Raw genomic sequence first — 20170 nt, 5'->3', positions numbered from 1 at the left:
GTTCTATATTTAACATGTTTATTGAAACATGGGCCCATTTGTAATCTTTTTCAGATCAAAACTTAAAATAGAAGACATAAAAGAAGCCAACAAAGCATTGCAGGTGAGTGGAAAGCGTTTTCCTCAGGGCGGGCGGTAGAGCTGTAGGGGTCTAGAGGCGCTCGCGCCCTGTGGGAACCTGAGGTGCTGCTGCCGACCCCCGGGCCGGGCGGGGGCAGAAGCGCGAGCAGGGAGCCGGGGTGACGGCGATCCAGCTCCAGTCAATGATCATGTTGGAAATGACCTTGGAAAGCATTTTTTCTGCCTTCCTAGGAAGCACGTCCTGGCCGAGTGAACCGGTTGAGAGGCCTTGAGTTCCGGGCTGGTCTGTTACGGTTCTGACCGGCGGCGAGTCCTTCCTTCCCGGACTTTGTCTCCGGCCCGGCTTCTGAAGCGGGCGTGGGGTTTTGCACGGGGTTGCTTTGAATACCGAGCTTAATGCGTATGAAAGCGATGAGTACGGTGTTTCGGGACGTGCTTCTGAATGCGTCTGGAGGCAAGAATCCTTTCTGCAACACAGGAGAAGAGCGTGTCTCTCTGAGCACCTCGGTGAGATTGCCTCCTACCGCACAGCTTCGCATTCAGTTTTTTTAGCAAAGCGTTACATGAAAATAATTTAAAAAGTCAATTAGTGCTAGAATTTAGAACAAAACAAAATGGTAGCACAGCCTCCTGTTGTTCATCGCCTTGTCCCTTACCTGCCTTCGCTCCTGCCACCTGAGGGAGCTGCTTCCAGCTCTTTCGGTTGTGACTTCTGGTTTGCCTCCCTATTTCTAAATAGTAGGAGGTACACAGTAGTCATTCGGTTATCTAAGACCTAGTTTAGACCTGTCTACGGCCTGGCTAACATGGTGCGTGAGGAGTTTGCTCACTCTCACCCTGCTCTGTTTGCTCTTCATTGTCCTCCCAATATAATTAAAAGTTTTCATGGAATTCGTTTACTATATATTCTTTGACTATTTAAATGTTCTTTGCGGGGCCATGTGGTATACTATGATTATGTTTTCTTTCTTGAACTATTTCTTTTTTCCTCTGGTGTTAATAATTGCCTTTCCCCCTGAAACTAATAATATACTATATGTTAACTAAATTGAATTTAAAAAAAAATTTTTAAAAAAAGCTTTGTTGTATTAGAGCATCTGAGTTTTCTTATATCTTCAAACACCTCTATAACATGCTTTTCTTTTTCTTTCTTTCTTTCTTTTTTTTTTTTTTAACGATTTTATTTATGTAGGGCGCCTGGGTGGCTCAGTTGGTTAAGCATCTGCCTTCAGCTCAGGTCATGATCCTGGGGTCCTAGGATTGAGTCACACATTGGGCTCTCTGCTCAGTGGGGAGTCTGCTTCTCCCTCTGCCCTTTACCCTGCTTGTGCTCTTACTCCCTCTCTCTCAAATAAGTAAAAAAAAAAAAAGAAAAAGTTTTTCCCATGGCAAAATGAGTAGTTTTTCCCATGGCAAAATGAATCCGGGAATTATTTAGTTCTTTCTTTTTTCCTTGGAGTTATCCCTCATGGAGTTCTTTGCTCTCCTGACATTTTCCTTTGCTGCCATTCTTAGAATTCCCTTTATCCTTCTCATATGTTACAGCTCCTGTTACCTGAACTCTTTAACTTCTTTCTTGGTTTACTCCCTTGTTTGGGGAAATGCATCCTTCGGTAGCTTCCTGGAAAATGCTGAATTGAAAAGATAAAGGTTTTAAGAGTTTGTGTATCTGCATATATGCCTTTTATTTTGTTCTCACGTTTTTTTGGATGGGTAGGGATGTCTCTGATTATTTAAGCTCAGTAAAATTTTTTTTTAATTATGAAACATACCATGTATATAACTGTATAAATACAATTTAAAAACACTAGCATAGGGCGCCTGGGTGGCTCAGTTGGTTAACTGCCTTCAGCTCAGGTCATGATCTCAGAATCCTGGGATCTAGTCCTGCGTCCGGCTCCCTGCTCAGTGGGGAGCCTGCTTTTCCCTCCCTCTCTGCCCCTGCCCCCTGCTCTCTCTCAAATAAAATCTTAAACACACCTATTATTTAAAACAAAACAAAAACCAAACACTGGCATACTCTCTGATTAGCTTATAATAGAGCATGTTTGCTCCCTGATTACATTCTCAGACTTATAGTAATAATGCTCTATTTTGTGTTCATCATTATGTTGTTTTTCTTTATAGTTTTATCATTCATGTCTATCTTCAACAAAATATTATGTGGGGTTCTGTTTTGGTATGTATGAAAATTGATATATTTGTTACTGGATTTTTTTTGTTCTTGCTGTTGACCAGTTGACGGGTCAATAGCTATTCCTACAGTTTCTTACATTCTGGGTTTTATCTCCTGGCTCATAGCAGTCTTAAACTCGTCCCTCTGTTCTCTGAATAGCCTGCAAACTGGAAGTTAAATCTAAAGGTTGGGTTAGATTCAGGTACAACTTTCTGTGAGAAATTTTATGTCTGCTACCCTATCTTTAATATCAGGCCCTTATTTACTTATTGTTCCTTTTAAAAATGGCATCCTGCATTTTATCTCTGAGGATATTCATTGTAGTTTCTTTAAAGTTTTCTTTTGCTACTGCCATTCTTTCTTTTGAATTCCCTTCCTGGGCTTGTTTGTTTGGCTCAAGTACCTCATGTCTATTATTCCTCAAATGTTGGAAAATCCCATTTCAATAAAGGCACAAAAAATCTTGAAAGCCCTGTGCGTGGTGGTTGAGAGATGGGAGTGGGTTGTTACAGACTGGTAGGCCTCACCGTTGAGAAATCTGTTAACTAGCAAACTGTTGGGCACCTTCTCCAAATTATGTTAATATTTCCAGGACTTTTCTCTGTGGCAGTTGAGTTTCTCCAGAGAAGGATCCTCTAATATCCCGTCTGCTGGGTGTAAGTCGGGTGGCTGACGTTCTGGAGTTGGGCAGAGAATAATAGCCATGTTTACAGAGCAATAGCTTGTTCCCTTCTAGTTTAACTCTGCTTGAAAACATCGGTTTCCTTGAGGACGCAGCTTTAGCTCTCTGGACAGGTTTTCATACCTGTAAAATGGGAGCTGTAGGTACTGATCTCTGAGGTCTCTTCCTGCAGACACACTAGGCCTCCCCCTGCACTGTTACAGCTTTTCTCCTTGGGAAACAGGAAGGGAAAGTTCAGTCCAATTAAAATAAGTCTGGTGGTGCCTGGGTGGCTCAGTCGGTTAAGCAACCAGCTTTCATTCAATTCACCTCGGGTCATGATCTCAGGGTTGTGAGATCGAGCCCCACGTTGGGCTCTGGGCTCAGCAGAGTCTGCTTCTTTCCCTCTACCATTGCTCTTCCCCCTGTTTGCACACGTTCTCTTTCAAATAAATAATTCTTAAAAAAGAAAAAACAGTAAAATAATTCTGGAAGACCAAGCCCTGATGTCAGAAAGATTACTTTTGCTTGGAAATCTACTCCATAGCAGGCTCTCCATCCCTTAAGGAATAGCTTGGTGGGAAGCAAAGTGCTTCCACTAGGTGGCTTTTGGACATTCGGGAAGTTGCTTTCCTTTTTAATGGCATTCAACAAGTTGCATTGGATTATCTTTAAGGTCCCATCTTGCTTTAAAAAAAAATTCTACAATTCAAGTCATTTGATTCTTTACTGGTGTGTCTAAGTTATTCAGGTTTTTCCCCCCTCTGGCTTACTTTATTGTACAAATACAATAGTATATGTATACATGTAATATGTATACAATATATGTGTTATCTGTTACTGGTAAGGCTTCTGGTCAATAGTAGGTTATTAAATGTAAAGTTCTGGGGGGAGTCAAGAGTTACATGCAGATTTTTGTCAATGTGGAGCTCGGCACCCCATCCCCAATTGTTCAAGGGTCAGCTGTACTTGGTTCTTTGGCAGCAGCAACGTGGCTTAGTCTAGACTGTTTTAAAAAAGAACACGTCACGAGAGAGATTAACCAGAAGCACTGAAGACTGTTCCTTCACCTGGGTCTTCTCATATAAAATTGGCATCATCTAACAAAATTGCTTTTGTAGGGAAAAAATGTTCCTAGCCAGGATCTTAGATGGGTTAAGAATGGGTCAATTTAGGGGCGCCTGGGTGACACAGCAGTTAAGCGTCTGCCTTCGGCTCAGGGCGTGATCCTGGTGTTATGGGATCAAGCCCCACATCAGGCTCCTCTGCTATGAGCCTGCTTCTTCCTCTCGCACTCCCCCTCTTTGTGTTCCCTCTCTCGCTGGCTGTCTCTCTCTCTGTCAAATAAATAAAATCTTTAAAAAGAATGGGTCAATTTAGAAATTTCAGGTGTCATGTTAATTCTGACCTGTTAAGGACAATACATAAATTTTCTACTTATCTACACAGTAGCCATTAAATTTGTTATAGAATTTAAGGGAAATTAATAGCTATGTAAAAAACTTAAGGTGAAGTCTCCTCTAAAATAATGAATTCTAACATCTGATTTCCAAATTCTCTTCAAATTTTACGGACTTACTGTGGTATATAGTATACAGAATGCCAAACTCATGCATTTCATAGTGAAAATGTATCCTTAAATTTTGTTGGACTAGGTAATCTCTAAGCCTCTTTCTTCCTTAAAGAAAATTCCCATTAATAAATTTTTAAACATTTTATAATGGAAATGTCCAAACATAAACAATTGTACAGGAAAAAACTAACCCATTACCCAGTTTCAATATTTAACAGTATGTGGCCTATCTTTTTTTATTTATATTCAACCCTTATCCCTTCTCCCTTACCCAGATTATTTTGAAGCAAATCCCACACTTATTCTCCAGCTACTTCAGTATCTCTCAAAGAAAAGGACTCCTTTCCAATTCCTCTCTCTATATTCCTACAAGATGTTCTTGGTTGAAAATGTTTTCATATGTAATTTTTAGTGATAACAATTTGAGCATTAATATTCATGCTTCTTCCTTCTAGGGACTGGTTTGGTTGAAAGACAAAGAAGCAACACATTGTAAACTTTGTGAAAAGGAATTCTCACTCTCTAAGAGAAAGGTAAGGGAGATAGAAAGTGAGTCCAAAAGACTTGATGCAAACATGGCTTCTAATTTAACTTTTTTCTTTGATTTTTCCATTTATTAGCACCACTGTAGAAACTGTGGGGAAATTTTCTGTAATGCTTGCTCTGACAACGAACTGCCTTTGCCTTCTTCACCAAAACCAGTACGGGTTTGTGATTCCTGTCATGCTCTGCTGATCCAGAGATGCTCGTCTAATTTGCCATAAGACTCCAGAACTAAGACCTTGTGAAGGAAAGTACCTACACTGAATGGTTAATGTATGAACCATGTACATGATGTATTTAGAGAGCCCTTCTAAGCAGCTTTCAGACTGTATTGGTACCAGTTTTATCTTCCACATATTCAGCTCATGAGAATTAGCAGCTGTAGAATAGCTCTTCATTGTTACTCAAAAATAACTTTAGACAGGGCATGCTTTAAAATAACTTTCACTTAATACATAATTGATGTAATCATGTAACATAACGCCACTAAAAAGGCCAGATAGCAGAGCTAACACACATTTGCCTTATCCTGTAAAGGCCTTTTTAAAAATAGGGGTTCAGATTCTTTTATTCCGCAAATTGTCAAGTTGGTATTTGATGCCTGTAATTTTCTTAATGCACTTTAAAGCTTCACAGTTCTCAGAAAGATCAGAAATGCATTGAACTTTTTACAAGTATTAATATTCCAGTTCAACAGTCTTTTCATTAGCTTGCTAAAATTTCAACCTTAATTACTTGTCCTTTCTGCCCCACTTCCTTTGCCCATTTTGCATTAGGAAAGGCCAATATTTTATTCTATAAAATTTCCTTTTAGTCTTCCTCTAATCAATGTATTTACTGATACTTTTCAGATATAGTAGGTTAAAGAGGTATTATTTTACCTCAACTTTTTCCTTGTTTTGAAAGGAAGTTTAAACCAGTCTTTTACATTGTTACTTGCACATTATATGCTACACCTGACTCGCCAAACTACAACTTTTTTAGGGAGGGCTCACACCTCTTTAAATTAGAAAGAAAAAAAAATCCATCCCCAGGAAAAAATGTTTATTAACAGTAAGGGATTACAGGCTCCTGAGTCTCCTGTAAGCATTAAAAGAGAAATCCAAAATAGTTTACCTTTGATAGGAATTGAGTGCTTAAAAATTTTATTTCCATTCCAGTAACTTTTAAGCAGCATGACAGTGTAGGAATCCACTACTGCAGTTATGTATAGAGTGAAGTATTCACCCCACAGTGAGCACCTCCATGCCAGGATCTTGAGCAGATGAAGACGTGGTCTCAGCCCTGCCATGAAATACATGATCTACTTCCAGCATGAGAGATTGAATAAACACTAATCCCATTTTACCATACTTGTAGCACACCAAGAATATGTAAAAGGTTACTCTGGTATAATCCTTTGAACAGCATCACCACTTGGGAGATCCTTTTTTTCCCCCTTGGTGTTAACTTCAGCCATGCACTTTAAGTCTGTGAACCTTTCAAACAGGTCAGATAGGAAACTTCGATTACTCCTAGGAGCATTAGATTTAGTCAATCATGGCCACCCCCTCCCAACTAGGACGGGGTTCCTTATTCTGCAGGATCCTTTCCTCAGAGTATATACTTTCACTAGGGTCTTAAATTAATTTTCTAAATTGCCAAAGTATGAAATCAGTATTTTACTTGAGGATTTATTTTCTCTATATCCAGTTGGCTTTGAGGTCTTCAGTTAGAACTGCTGTACAGATTTTTAGGTGGTCTTTCTTGAATGCCAACAGAAATATTGTCAAGAGAAGAATTATATTCTTGAACTGTTTTGTATTGATGGGATAAATTAACATTTTTATGATTGCTAAAAATAAGCAAATATGAAATTTCAAATACTAGGTGTTTTTTATAACTGTGCATAAATAGTACAAATTTTAAAATGTGATTTTGCTTAAATTCCAAAGCTGGGTTTCAGTCAACAAAGAAACCATGATTTTCAGACCCCCTTTAAATTGTTATTCAAAACTCCTGTTTATCACAATTGATTTTTGGGCTTTTTGTAGTCAGGCTATTATGACAGCAATTCAATTTGCTTCATTTAGTTTGGGCTCTTATTTAAAAGCCATTTATATTAAATGTTGGATTTTATTATAAAACTTCCAGTTTGTACCGTGAATCTACACTTTCTATTCTTCAAGATTTGCCCTCCTAGAATGTATTATCTTAATGAATTTCACATACCATTCCCTTGTCTAGCCAGTACTACCACAATAATGCTGTCATGGTGCCAAGGAATTGTGACTGTAATTCTTCTACTTTGCAATGTTTTAAAATAAAATGTGAATTTTATAAACCAAATAAAAGATAAGATATGAAAAATTAGCCTTTCAAAGGGCAACTTGCATTAACTTTAATACCTAGATTTTAACAGGGCAGGTCCTGGCAAAATAAAAGCACATAGGATCTTTAAAAAAGGTAAGTGGTATGAGCCTAATATTTAAATGGGTAATTGAAGGGAGGGGTACAAACATTAAGATGGATCACTGCTTGAACACTGATAGGTTCCATTTAATAAGCTAATAACTTCCTTCTCTAACAGCAGAAATCACTCCTTAAGTGTCACTTTTGTCTACTGTTCACTTAAGAGGATCTTCTACCATTCTGATTTACAATCAGTAACCAACACAAAGCATTCTAGGACAGAGGCCACGCTATTCTCCCACGTTGATATTTATTACATTAATATTTCTAGCAAAAACAAGTAACAAGGTCAATAAATTCACATTGACAGGTTTCATTTTGATCCATTAGCCAATTTGGGGGGGAAAAAGCCATATTGATCAAAGGGATTAAAAGTAAAAAGCACCTTTTCCTTGCTACATATAGTATTTTTTTAACACAATGGCTCTAAAACTCCAAACAGATATCAAATGCAAAATCCAACTTCCAGGACTCTCATTTTTATTAAAACTATCACATGGACTTGTCTCTTAACATTTGTTTAGTCATTTATACAGTTATTGAAAAACCATACACTTTATTGGGCAGGAAAACAAAATACAGCTGTGAGAATTATACTCCACAGTAAATATTTTGTACTGAATTCTCATGTCACTGAGAATCTTCACCTAGTCGAAGACATTTTGAGATGATAACTATCACCTTTTTGGAAACATTTTTTGGTACTTCAGTCAAGTGCTGAGTGAATTTTATTCTAAAATCTAGGGCTAGAATTTAAACTTCTAACATTCTCATCCCCAGGTAACACAATTATGAATATTCAGAACTCCAAACACCTCTTAATAAGATCAACATCTCAGAGCTTTGCCTGATAAATGACATTTGAAAAGAATGACTAAAATAGAAATTAGCTGAATTTATACTCCTGAAGCCACCTACTCATCTTTAGGTTTTTATATTTACAGTATTTTCCAGAAGAAAAAAAGTTACACTATTTTCCAAGCTCTATTCCACATGTCTGCTTATTAATAAGACTTGTAGTTTATGCAAAGTTGAACCACTGCCCTCTAAAATTACACTATACTACTTCTTGTAGAGCTAATAGTAAAATACATCAACCCAGATCTTATGAAAGCAGCACATCCTTAGGAGTAACTAGGATATAAAAAGTATCAACATCAGTGGTTTGAATATAAAAATTTATTTTTAAGTCAAAGTATGCAACAAATAAAACCTACAGAAAACAGATTTTCCCATCACAATCTGTTGCTTTACCAAATAATATTTTGAAAACACATTCCTTCAGTCATTATAAAGTTCTTAAAATACAAAAGAAATTAAATCTGTAAGAAAGTCTAGTAGACCAGACACTGCTGTCAGGACTTTTATGTTGGTTGGTTATGCTTTAATACATGCCACGCCATCCACCTCCACTCATGCCACCTTGCCCGTAGTAACCACCACTGCCTCCACCACCACGGCCTTAAAAAAAAAAAAAAAAGTTTTAGCAGGAAGCATCAGTGCATACTTCATTGAAGATAATACATAAACTTAGAAGTGTCTACACACATGGAGACTAACAAATCAAACCACTGTAACCACTTACCATAACCACCTAAGCCATCAGGAGTACCATATCCTCCACTGTAATTGTTACCCATTCCCATTCTTCCAACAGATCCATAACCTCCCTGATTATCTTTAAAAAGGAAAAAAAAAAAAAAGTTTGAGATTGATTGCAAAGTGTATAACTCTGCTCATTTAAAAAACTTTACCTACCCATTCCATCTCTGCCGTAGCCTCCCATTCCAGAACCTCCCATTCCAGAACTGCCTCCAGGAGTAGAATTCAAGAACAGTTCAATGTACCGATGTTCTTTAAGACAAAAAGAGGAATAGGGAAGGAACGATGGATCAAAATTATCAATAAAACCATAAAAAGGATAATTAGCTAGTATTAACCTGAGCTAATATTAACCTGAATGTATGCTTACATACTTCCTTGTGGAGGATAAAATGAATGCCGGATAGGGCTAAAATCTAACCTATGAAGTTTTGTTCACAAACTGTGCAACGTTAAACACATAGAAGAGTGGTCAGGGCCTCCGTTTCCTTATCTATAAAAAGAGCCAATTCATTATTTCAGAACCAGTCACTGTGCTTCTTAAAAATACATTCCATGCCTAAAGAAATGAATCAGAATCATGAAAATAATGTCCACGAAAACTGTTTACTGATTACAAAGTGATCTGTGTGTGGCCAGATTTAGGAATCACTGGTCAGGTAAAATTTAATGGTTTAAAATAGATTTGATGGCATGCAGAAATAACTTACCCAACTAACTCAATGGATGGGTTAAAAAGTGTTAATTTGCAAATGGCAAGGGAACTCAAGCTAAGTGCCAATACACCCATTTTCCCTTTTTAATAACTTAAGCTCAGATAACCTGTCAAGTATTGAGTCTGAATTAAGTCTTCAATAAAAAGCCCCCTGGGAAGCCATTAAAGTCTGAACTTCTTAGGCCATATGGTTTCAGGTCCCAGTGACTGCCAAGAGTTACTACCTATAGACCCCGTAACATCTCACCTTTGAGGAATTACAAATGTTATTCTATAAGCAAGTTCACACCTAAGAAATGAGACAGCAAGCCAAGGGCACCACTCACGCATGTTATTCTTATCTTTAGACATGGCGGCTACAGCATCTTCATGTGTCACAAATTCTACGTCTGCCTCTCCTGTTGCTCTGCCATCAGCTCCAATATCAATATGCACTCGTATTGGATTTAGTGGTGAGAAGAACTAAATAAAAGAAAACACTTATTTACTAGTTTTTCTATTCAGATTATTAAAAGTAAATTACCACATACTTTGGTTTTCCCTCATCCATTAAACAAACCTTTTTACTGCCCTGTATTGCAAAGCTAACAAATCAACTACAAAGGTTCTGAGAATATAATACACTTTGGGGAAATGCAAAGAAACAATCTCTTTAAAATAAGCTAAGTGGGGGTGCCTGGGTGGCTCAATCACTTAAGAGTCTGCCTTCGGCTCAGATCATGATCTCAGGTCCTGGGATCAGGACCATCATATCGGGCTCCCTGCTCATCAGGGAGCTTGCTCCTGCTTCTCCTCCCTCTCTGTCAAATAAATAAAATAGTCCTTCATTCCCACTCCCAAGAAAGGTATTTCAAAATTATCACTTGAAGGATAAATAGTCACCAGAGATGTAGAAACATGTGCAGAGAATTTAGGTGTTTGACTCAGACCAATGGAATTTGACAAACTGACAAACTGTACAGGGATAGCTCCAAAATATATCACTTAGTTGTAAATCACAAGTTAATCAGGTTAAAGTAATCCTAAAAGGTCCCTGGAACTTAGGACCAATCAGTTCCCAGTAAGATTTATAGCTAAATTTCTTTTAGAGCTAGACAGTAAATAGTCTTGGCTTTGTTGGCCACTGAATCTCTACTGCAGCTACTCAATAGACAAATGAATGGATCTGACTAGATGCACATGGGCTGGTTTGCAGATACTCTAACCAATTTGAAACCAACCAGTTTCAAATCAGCAATAGCGTCAACTCCATTTTCATAGCTCCTGTTTCTAATCACACTGTGGCTACAAAGCTGAACCAAACTACTAAATCTTACTGACTTGTTACATTTTTGTTACATTTTCCACTTTCAATACTTGACACAAGGGCAACAATCTTCCAGTCCTCTCCTCTCTAATGCTGAGCCATCTTTTCACTAAATTTTTTTTTTTTTTAAAGATGTTATTCATTCATTTGACAGAGATAGAGACAGCCAGCAAGAGAGGGAACACAAGCAGGGGGAGTGGGAGAGGGAGAAGCAGGCTACCAGCGGAGGAGCCTGATGTGGGGTTCGATCCCAGAACTCCGGGATCACGCCCTGAGCCAAAGGCAGACATTGCTTAATGACTGAGCCACCCAGGCGCCCCCTTTTCACTAAATTCTTAACTGGACTTTATGAATACTACTTTCTACTTGCTTGAATCCTAGATAAGTCAGCATACAATGGTCAAAAAAAAACATTCATCAACCAGTATAGATAACAATATGTATACTTTTTCCTATTAAATGGATTCTGACATTAAAACGATAAAGACAAAGATGAGAATATTAAGAATGCTTCAAAATTAGATACCAGGATAAAATATAAAATCACTGATAAATTACTAAAGCTACTCACATTAGCAATGTCATTTTCAGTTGCACGAAAAGGTAATCCTCTCATATGTACAAAATGACCACCATGAAAACCTGAACTTGCATCACCAGCTCCACCATAGCCATGTCCTCCCATACCTGAGAGTAAAATTTCCAAAGATTATAAACTACTGACACATGTAGTAAAACATTTCAACAAAACACTTCTTCCCTATACATACCTTTTCCTATTTGTACTTTTTTCTTTGACAACCAATTAACCTTAACAGTTGCTCTAAACATCGAATCGAGAATTTACCTGTAAGTATACATCTATATAAGGCCCCACATAGGTATGCACTGAAGTATGCTCGAGGTGACGATTTCATACAAGTCACCTATTATCACCACATGGTATTATAAAACAGATACTTACTAACATTCATCTAAAAATGAGTAGGTCTTTAATATTTACCTCTTCCATCTCTCATTCTGTCATCAAAGCCATCATTCCCATAGCCATAATTATTATAGCCACCATAGTCATCAAAACCTCCATAACCTGTGTAATTTAATGAGAAATTCATGAATACACTTTCAAGAGCTACATTTTATAATCCAGTTTATAAAAATCATTTTGTGCTAAGCAGTCTGGTTATCTTATTATTACAAGTTTACAACTCCCAACTTAGTGCATGTGAAAATAACAGTGGAAATAAAAAAATCTCAAAAGAATACATTTAAGAGATCAAAATTAACTTTCATCCTGCTGTCAAACAAGAAGTGTCAAAATATATCAAAACCTTCATTTTAATTGCTGTATAACTTATCTAGGTGCCAATATGTGCATCAATCAAGTCCCATAGCTGGCCACGGGAATCCATTATTTTCATGAACAGGTTTTAAAACCTAGTAGGTACTGAAATTACTGCCATTTCTGTATTTCTTGACAAAGTGTCAGGAACATTAAGAAAATGACAACAGAACCTTTGTTCATTAGATACACATACCACCATCATATCCATCACCTCCTCGTCGCATTCTGTCATACATACTTCCACGCCCAGCTCCATAATAACCCCCTCTTCCTCCTATCGGTCTATCATATGGTCCCGGTCGCTGGCCCAGCAATCTTCTTGGTGGATCATAAAATCCTTTGATTTCACTCCTGCTACTTCTGAAGATCTCAATATACCTATTTAAAAATGGTTTAAGGTACAGGTTTCAGCATGAATGTATTAGAATAAATAAGACATTGGGCAAAAATGCAGTAAGTTTTTCTACATCTAGATACATAACCCAATTTAAATTGCCTAAATACACCATAAATTAACATTTTTTACACCTACAAACTTAAGTAATTAATATTTAAGTTTTACATAGACAAATTAGTCACTTGAAAACAATTCATATAATATAAATATATTTTTTAGCTTGTTTCCTTTAGTACATGATAGATGTTTAGAGAAAATAGCAGATTATACAAAAGCATTTATCAACATCCTACAGAGAAATGGAAACAATCTAATTTTAATTTAAGCAAACTATTAGCATTAATTCCCCACCCAAATCTGTAGTTTCCAAGTTAAATTTAGATAATTATCAATTCTTTTAAACTACCCCAGAAAAATGTTATTGTAACCCCCCCATTAAGCAATAGTGACCCACAACCCCCAAAAATAAAAATTTAACACCATCCCAAACTCTCCATCCCCACCTGTGCCCTATTCTTTCCTTGTGTTTCCCCAGAGCATTTTCTGCTATCTCCTTTGAAGCAAACTGCACGAAGGCCTCCCCTGTGCTTCTCCCCTGGTAGTCCATCGTCAATGTTATCCCATTTGGCACGATTTCCAACCCTTTAACCCAAGGACAAATAACCCCATCAAGGGGAACAGTGTTAAAGGCTGAAACATTCCCATCTGAATCAAATATTTAAAACAAGTCTAAACAAAACAAAACAAAAACAAAACAAAAAAGCTTAAGTTTCCCATCACCCCATAATACAAGCGGAAGATTTTTTCAAATATTATTGGATTACATATTTTTTTTGGCAACCAGTGTCTTTTTAAATTACACACACTAAAAGCTCACCTATATTACATTTAAAAAAGCTAAATCAAATTTAACTATGCTCCATATGATAATTCATGGTTCATCTCATCATACATAGTTACTCTCATTTAAGTTTATTGCACATTAGTTAGGTTTTACATATTCTACATAGTCTGTATTCAGTATTAACTGGAGCATATTTCATAACTTAATACATTAACCAAGATATCATACTCAAAAGTCCCCAAAACAAATGGGTTTTACAAATTAAAAACTGAGTAATGTAATAAAAATATAAAATTAAAATACAACTAAACTTTGACTAATACTAGAGGTACCTTGAAAGAACTGAACTATTTCCTCTTTGCTGCAACCAAATGGCAGTCCACGAAGTCGTACTGTCCCATCACTAGCGTCATTTGGACCATTATGTTTCATAACCCAATCCATCTCAATAACGTTTGATTTAAGTGCTATAAAAAATAAACAAGCACATAAAGCAGTCAATCAAAATATACTCTTGCCACAGGTACTGAACACCGCTCAATGGTGCACAACAGGAAATATAACATGGCTTGTTGGCAATGCCACAATGACACCTTCCCAATCTGGGGCAGGCAAAGACTGGGAAAAGTGAGTGATACCTGACCCTTCCCTCCAAAAAGTATCCAATTTTAAGGACCAAACTTCATTATGTAAATTTCTTAAAACTTACTCAAAAGCTGCACACAGCACCACTGTCCACTCACAGCAAAAGCCTAAGTCAAAAGTTCATTGAGTACTTCTTTGATGTTAGAAAAATGGCATTACAAAGTCAACTTTTTAGATGCACTTTAATTCTGAACACATCAAATTGTTTTGGAAGGAGGAAAAATTCCTATCTCTATTTTAACTAAATCTAAACACTCATCAAAAGCCAAGTTTTAAAATGAGTTAATTAGGGTGAATTTTTAAATTGAGGTAAAAGTCCACTCAAAAGTGAATGCCTTCCAACAGTACCAATGTTTTTTGAAGCTACCTATTGGGAAGTTATTGGAGATAGTACATTCAAAACCAGTTCACTCACTGGGATACATTTAAACACAAATTTAAAAAAATGTAATACATTTACATTAAAAAAAGTATTTTAGGATACAGTGAGAAGCCCTCCTAAAAGAATCCATCCCCACCCAGTTCCATTCCCAAGAGACAACAATCCTTTCTTTCAGAATTCCAGAACACTTTAAGGAGGCTAATGCAGAAGTCCTTCAGCTGCAAAAACTTACCAGACCTTACAAATTTCACTAAGCAGCTGTAGGAATCCTACTCACCTGAGTATTTCAAACCTTTCCCTCACCACCTCCTCCCCTGTAAACAAAACAATTTGTTCACTTGATTCCTTTACGCTTCAAGATATTTCGTAACAGTGTTCACTAGTATTTGATTCCACACACCATCTAATTGTATCAGTCCAACTGTTAAGGGGAGCATCTGCAAAGAGTAAAATTTTTTCCCTAGAATATGTGCATTTAAAATAACCTAAGGCAGACATTTTCCAAATGTGTTTATTAATCAAATACCTCTGCATATGAATACCTTTCATACTTGTTTTGCTGTTTTAAAAATCCTGGGAGTCACTCTAGAAAGAGAGATCCAGAGTGGGAAGACTACTATTTTTGTATTAGATATTACAACTTAATTTTTAGGAACCTAAATACCAGATATGAATTCTTAAAGAGAAAGAGAGAGAGAAACTGGTTTTGAATCCCTATTCTGCCACTCACTAGCTGGTTGATTTAAGCAAACTTAACCTCTGTGTTCAGCTCTAAAATATAGAAGTGGTGCCCATAACCTCACTAGACTGTTTTAAGACTTATTTATAACGCTTAGTCTGTAGCATGGTAATCATTCAATGGTACTGGATTTTAAGGGAACCTCCTGTAAAACTACTGAAATATACCACGAACAAAATAAATGAACTTTAAAGGATGGAAAACTATCGTGAGTCTTGAAAGGAATTAAGGATAGTTACAAGTCGTTTCCAAAGTCAACGCAGGCTTAAGATTTCAAGTTTCACTAGGATTGGGGGGGGGGTGGAAATGTTTACCACGGGTTAGTAGCTAGATAAAAAATACTGTTCTAAAGTAGTCCCAAAAGAAGTAGACCCTGAATCAGTTTGGGGAAAAAAAGCTGGACATACTGAAGATCTCTACCATTTTCTTAAAAAAACAAAAAAAACGAAAGAACTTTAAAAAATGGCACCAACTTCAAACAAAAACAAACAACAAAAAACCCACAAAAGATCAAAACAAAACAAACTCTTTCCTGTAAAGGGTGATTCAAGAATAGAAGGAAAAGTGGAGAGGAGGTAACATCACATGTTACTTCCTCATGAAAAATATTAAGTATTTTGCAAAACCAATCTAATCTGTTGTGAAAAGACCTCAGTGTGATGCTTTTTATCATTTAGCCTTTTCTTTCTTCACTGTACAGACACTGTGGAACAAACAAAAAAGGATGGAAATTGACTTATCTTTTCTATAAAATATAGCCCTTTCCAAGAAACACTAGCAAGCAAACTAGTTTTGATTTTTGGATCAGTCCATACCAGAGAGACCTATATAAAACAAAGCACTACGTCTATAAAAATCACACTACACTGTTAATGCAATTTTAAGTGGACGGAAAGTTAACCAGATTCGGAAGACAAACTATTTTACAGGATGACTCTCCACCCCACATGTATAAAGAGTTCACAACTTAAAGCCACAGAAGATTTCTTCAAAACTCAAAATTTGAGTCTAGAATTCTACTTACAAAACAAAACCAAGAGAAACTCTGAAGGCACACAAAAAGACAATCTGCTCTAATACATTAACAAAGCTGTTTTGGAAACTAGAGTTTACTAATTATTCAGGATAATCCATCTCAACCTTTCTTTGCAACGTCATGACTAATCTCAGTTCTGCTTTTAAGGCTGCCAAGTGTTAGCACCAATTAAAAATACCAGCAGTTGAACTAAGGTAACTGTAGTCCGTTTTGAATAGGACTTTAATTTCCTAAAAGTTATGTTAAGTGAAAGAAGCCAGTCACAAAAGTCCACGTATGGTTAAATGGGTGAAGTTACGGTATGTGAATCATTATCTCAAAGCTGCTAAGCACCTAACAAGAGGTCAAATGAAACATCAAATTCCTTTACAACACAGAGGCAGATACTATCTTCTGAAATGTAACATATAAAGTTAGGGTGTGATGCACCAATAATGTAACTTTATAAATGGCAGCCCAATGGTCCTAAAAAAATGAGAATGAACTTCAAACTTTGGCAAAAAGTGGTGTGATATGTCTAAAATAAAAAATTTACATCATTTCCCCTTTCCAATGTGCTTGCTCTTTAATTTTCAGTAGAAAAAGTAGACACACCACTAATACCTAAAGGGTATTCTAAAACAAAGTTACCATCACCTGCTGCAACTCAGCCACTTTTTTACCAAAGTAAGAACACCAGAAAAAACAACATGGTTATTAAAAATATAAAGGCAACCAGCAATCAGATGGATCTCCAGATTATGATGCAGCTGAAAGAGGGCAGAAAAAAGGGTTTCTAGGGTAATCCAATTAGGAAAGCGGTTTTATCATGCACTATTTTACAGGAAACTGGGCTTTTTCAAAGGCTACTAAAAATTAGATCGTCTTCAATAGGAAGGTTGTTTTTTTAAAGCTGAAAAAAAGTTCTTGTAAGGACTCAGTTATTACTGGAAACTGTTACTCTCAGGCTGCCTGTCACTTTGTACCCTACTCAATGAAAATTACAGACCCAGTTCTCTTGTGTTCTAAGGAACAAAAATCATCACACCACCACATGACTGGACTTTTGGTTTGTCTTTTTGTTGAGTAGGCTTATTTTCTGGGTCAAAATATTACCACAGTCCTATACTAAATAAAAAACATGCTTAGCTACCAAAATAAAAATAAAGGCTAACTGTATTTTACTTCTACAGCCTTTTTGCACAACATGTAACCTTTGGAGATTTAATATTTTAAAGTCAGTAACTCAACTGCTACACAAATTTATGCCATCACTGATCGTGTTTTAACAAATGTTTCCCAAAGGTAAAACTCCTACTTAAATTATAACCCAGTATATGCCAACTACACAAAACCATTGCTAAACCAAACCACCCCCGCCCCCAAAAGTTCAGAAAGCTATATCATATTCCCAAACGACCTATTTGAAATATGCCCATTTCACATTCCTATTCGGTAAGTCACCCGCTTTACTGCTTACAAAACAATTACCCACAAAGTGTTTACGTTTAAAATAAACGTGAGAAGAAAAAAAAAAAACACCCTTTGGAAAATGAGTACGTACTCTTTTCGAAGTTCCAAATCTGGAATATAAGGGCCGGCTAAGCGTCCTTTATTCCTCCCCGGAGACTTTTCGTTTATCTAGCTGCCCTAGAGACCAGAGAGCTAAGGAGAGTACGCCCCTTCCCTCCCCGCCCCCCGCCTCCGTCCGGCAGCCAAGCCTGGCTTTAAAACCTTCGCCACCGGGCGGCGGAATTACAAAGGAGGCCGTTTGCCTCCTTTGTCCTGGATTTGGGAGTTGAGCGCCTTCGTCGCCATTGGCTTTCCTCCCCCAGCTCCAGCCTCTCTCATCCTGGGAATCTGCGTCAGAAGTCACTCGCACTCCCGCCAGCCCTGGTAGCCCCGTCGAGACTGCGGAGGAAGGGAGGCCGCGGTGGGAGGCCAGGCCCATCCGGCGCCATTTCCATCGGGAGCGCGCCCGCCAGCCCAGACCCTCCCCCTACCCAAGTGCCCAGCCTTTCCCTGTTCGCTTCGTTCCCCACCCTCATCCCTTCCGGGGCGCTGCGACCCACCCCCCGGCCTTCTAAATCAGTTTTTGGAAGCTGAGGGGCAAAAAGTAGAAAGAAAGAGGAAGGGCGGGAAGCCGAGGTGGCCGCGCCACCGTACCCAAAATGGCGGAGGCCAAACCAGCAGGGAAAGAGGGGAAATGCTGGGTGACCCCCACTCCAGGCCTCAGTCTCGTCCACTGGCTTTCACCCGAGCAAGTCCTCCCCCCGGCAGGCCGCCCTCCTTGAAGTGGGAGATCGCCTGGGAGGCGCAGTCTGGCCGCCTCCGAGCGACGACCTCGACACTTCCCCCCCACCCCACCCCCTCCCATCTCTCTTTCGTCCTTCTCCCGACTCCGCTCTCGAAACCACCAGCCCAACCTACCCCCTTTTACTTCAGATACCCTGTCGGGCGACAGTAACGCCGACTCCGGTGCTCGCGGGGTCGGTCGGGAAGAGGAAGAAGTCGCCCGCCTCGTGTAGCGCTCGCCACAACGGTTCTTCCAACCGTCTCCGGCGGTGGCAACCGCTAAGGGAGCTGCGCAGCAGAGCGACTGGCTTGGGGGGATGGGAGAGAGCGAGCGAGAAGGAGGGGGTGGGGCGAGAGCAATGAAGACAGGCCGGCCCACTCTCGCGAGACAAGGAGTCGATCCCGTCTTGGCGCTGAGGCAAGAAGTGCGCTTGCGCGCTAATGGGTGTTCGGTTTGTTGCGGAAAGAGGTGGAAAGGAGCGGAGCTGGTCCAGTTAGAAAAAGACGCGGATTACTGTAAAACTGTTAAATGCTCAGAGCCCATCTTTTTGCCCACACAGGGGGGATGTGAAGTGTTAGTAGTGTGTTGAAGTGGTTTGGTGAAGTTCGATTCTCTGTCCGCACCAAGAACAAATTCCGTAGAGGCCGCACCCTTACCCCAGCGTCACCTGCAGGGAAGGGATGCCACGTGGTTCGGCGGCCAGAAACGAGGAGGGCTTTTCTTGTCAGGTTTGCGCTCTGCAGTAAAAATAAGTGTTTCCACCCTGCGAAGATACAGAAGTGTCCACCAAAACACCCCCATTTTGGCAGTTGGTCTGGGGCTCCTCCCCTGTCACTCGGGAACCGGCCCCGACCCGCTCCCCACCAGCGGGTCTCCTCCACTGAGGCCTCTTGATTTTCCCTGTGATAGTCCTGGGAGAAAGTTACTCGCTTTCTCCTCGTGCCTGCCCGTTCTCTCTTGCTTTTCATCTCTCTACTTGTTTTTCTTGAAGCACAATTAACAGTGTTATATTAGTTTTAGGTGTACAACACTGAGTAGACAATTCTATTCTCAGTGCTCATTAGGATAAGTGTAGTCACCATCAGTTACCACATAACGTTATTATACTAGTATTGACTATATTCCCTATTCTGCTTCTCATCTCCGTGATTTATTTATTTTATAACTAGAAGTTTGTACTTTTGGCAGCCATCCCCTCTGGCAGCCACCAGTTTGTTCTCCCTATTGAGTTCATTTGTTATTTTTTGTTTGTTAGTTTAATCTCTTTATAACCTCAGTGACAAGTCAGGCACTCATGACTGAGGAGTTCAGGTTGTTGTCTAAATAGGGCTTTGCATTCGGAAATTGCACGTACAAGTGACACCTAATACTTTTGGGTTGTGCTGGCCTACCACCAAGG

General features: G+C 38.8%; 2 protein-coding genes across 6 annotated transcripts in view; one reads left to right on the top strand and one right to left on the bottom strand.

Moving 5' to 3' along the window:
* The window catches only part of RUFY2 (RUN and FYVE domain containing 2), a 48008-nt gene extending 40211 nt beyond the window's left edge, over positions 1-7797 (top strand). Inside the window, 3 exon segments of the mRNA XM_034662600.1 lie at positions 55-103; positions 4947-5024; positions 5112-7797. Of these exon segments, the coding sequence (XP_034518491.1) occupies positions 55-103; positions 4947-5024; positions 5112-5255 (271 nt within the window). The 3' untranslated portion in view covers positions 5256-7797.
* Positions 7798-8645: 848 nt separating this feature from the next.
* HNRNPH3 (heterogeneous nuclear ribonucleoprotein H3) lies at positions 8646-19106 on the bottom strand. Of its 5 annotated transcripts, none has more exons than XM_002913738.4 (10): positions 18906-19106; positions 14027-14161; positions 13354-13492; positions 12647-12831; positions 12112-12198; positions 11680-11795; positions 10129-10264; positions 9244-9339; positions 9071-9163; positions 8646-8946 (listed from the first exon to the last, which is right to left on the bottom strand). In XM_002913738.4, exons 2-10 carry the CDS (start codon positions 14136-14138, stop codon positions 8870-8872), a joined length of 1041 nt encoding a protein of 346 aa, XP_002913784.2. In that variant the 5' UTR covers positions 14139-14161; positions 18906-19106; the 3' UTR covers positions 8646-8869. The 5 variants fall into 5 exon arrangements, with proteins under 5 accessions (XP_002913784.2, XP_011232680.2, XP_011232675.2 ...); XM_011234378.3 differs by having other exon boundaries at positions 12692-12831; XM_011234373.3 differs by having other exon boundaries at positions 18925-19106.
* Between the last annotated feature and the right edge of the window lie 1064 nt (positions 19107-20170).

This window comes from Ailuropoda melanoleuca, chromosome 6 (genome assembly GCF_002007445.2).
Source record: "Ailuropoda melanoleuca isolate Jingjing chromosome 6, ASM200744v2, whole genome shotgun sequence".
In the NCBI taxonomy this organism is placed as follows: domain Eukaryota; kingdom Metazoa; phylum Chordata; class Mammalia; order Carnivora; family Ursidae; genus Ailuropoda; species Ailuropoda melanoleuca.
This window is presented reverse-complemented; position numbering and strand designations above follow the sequence as displayed.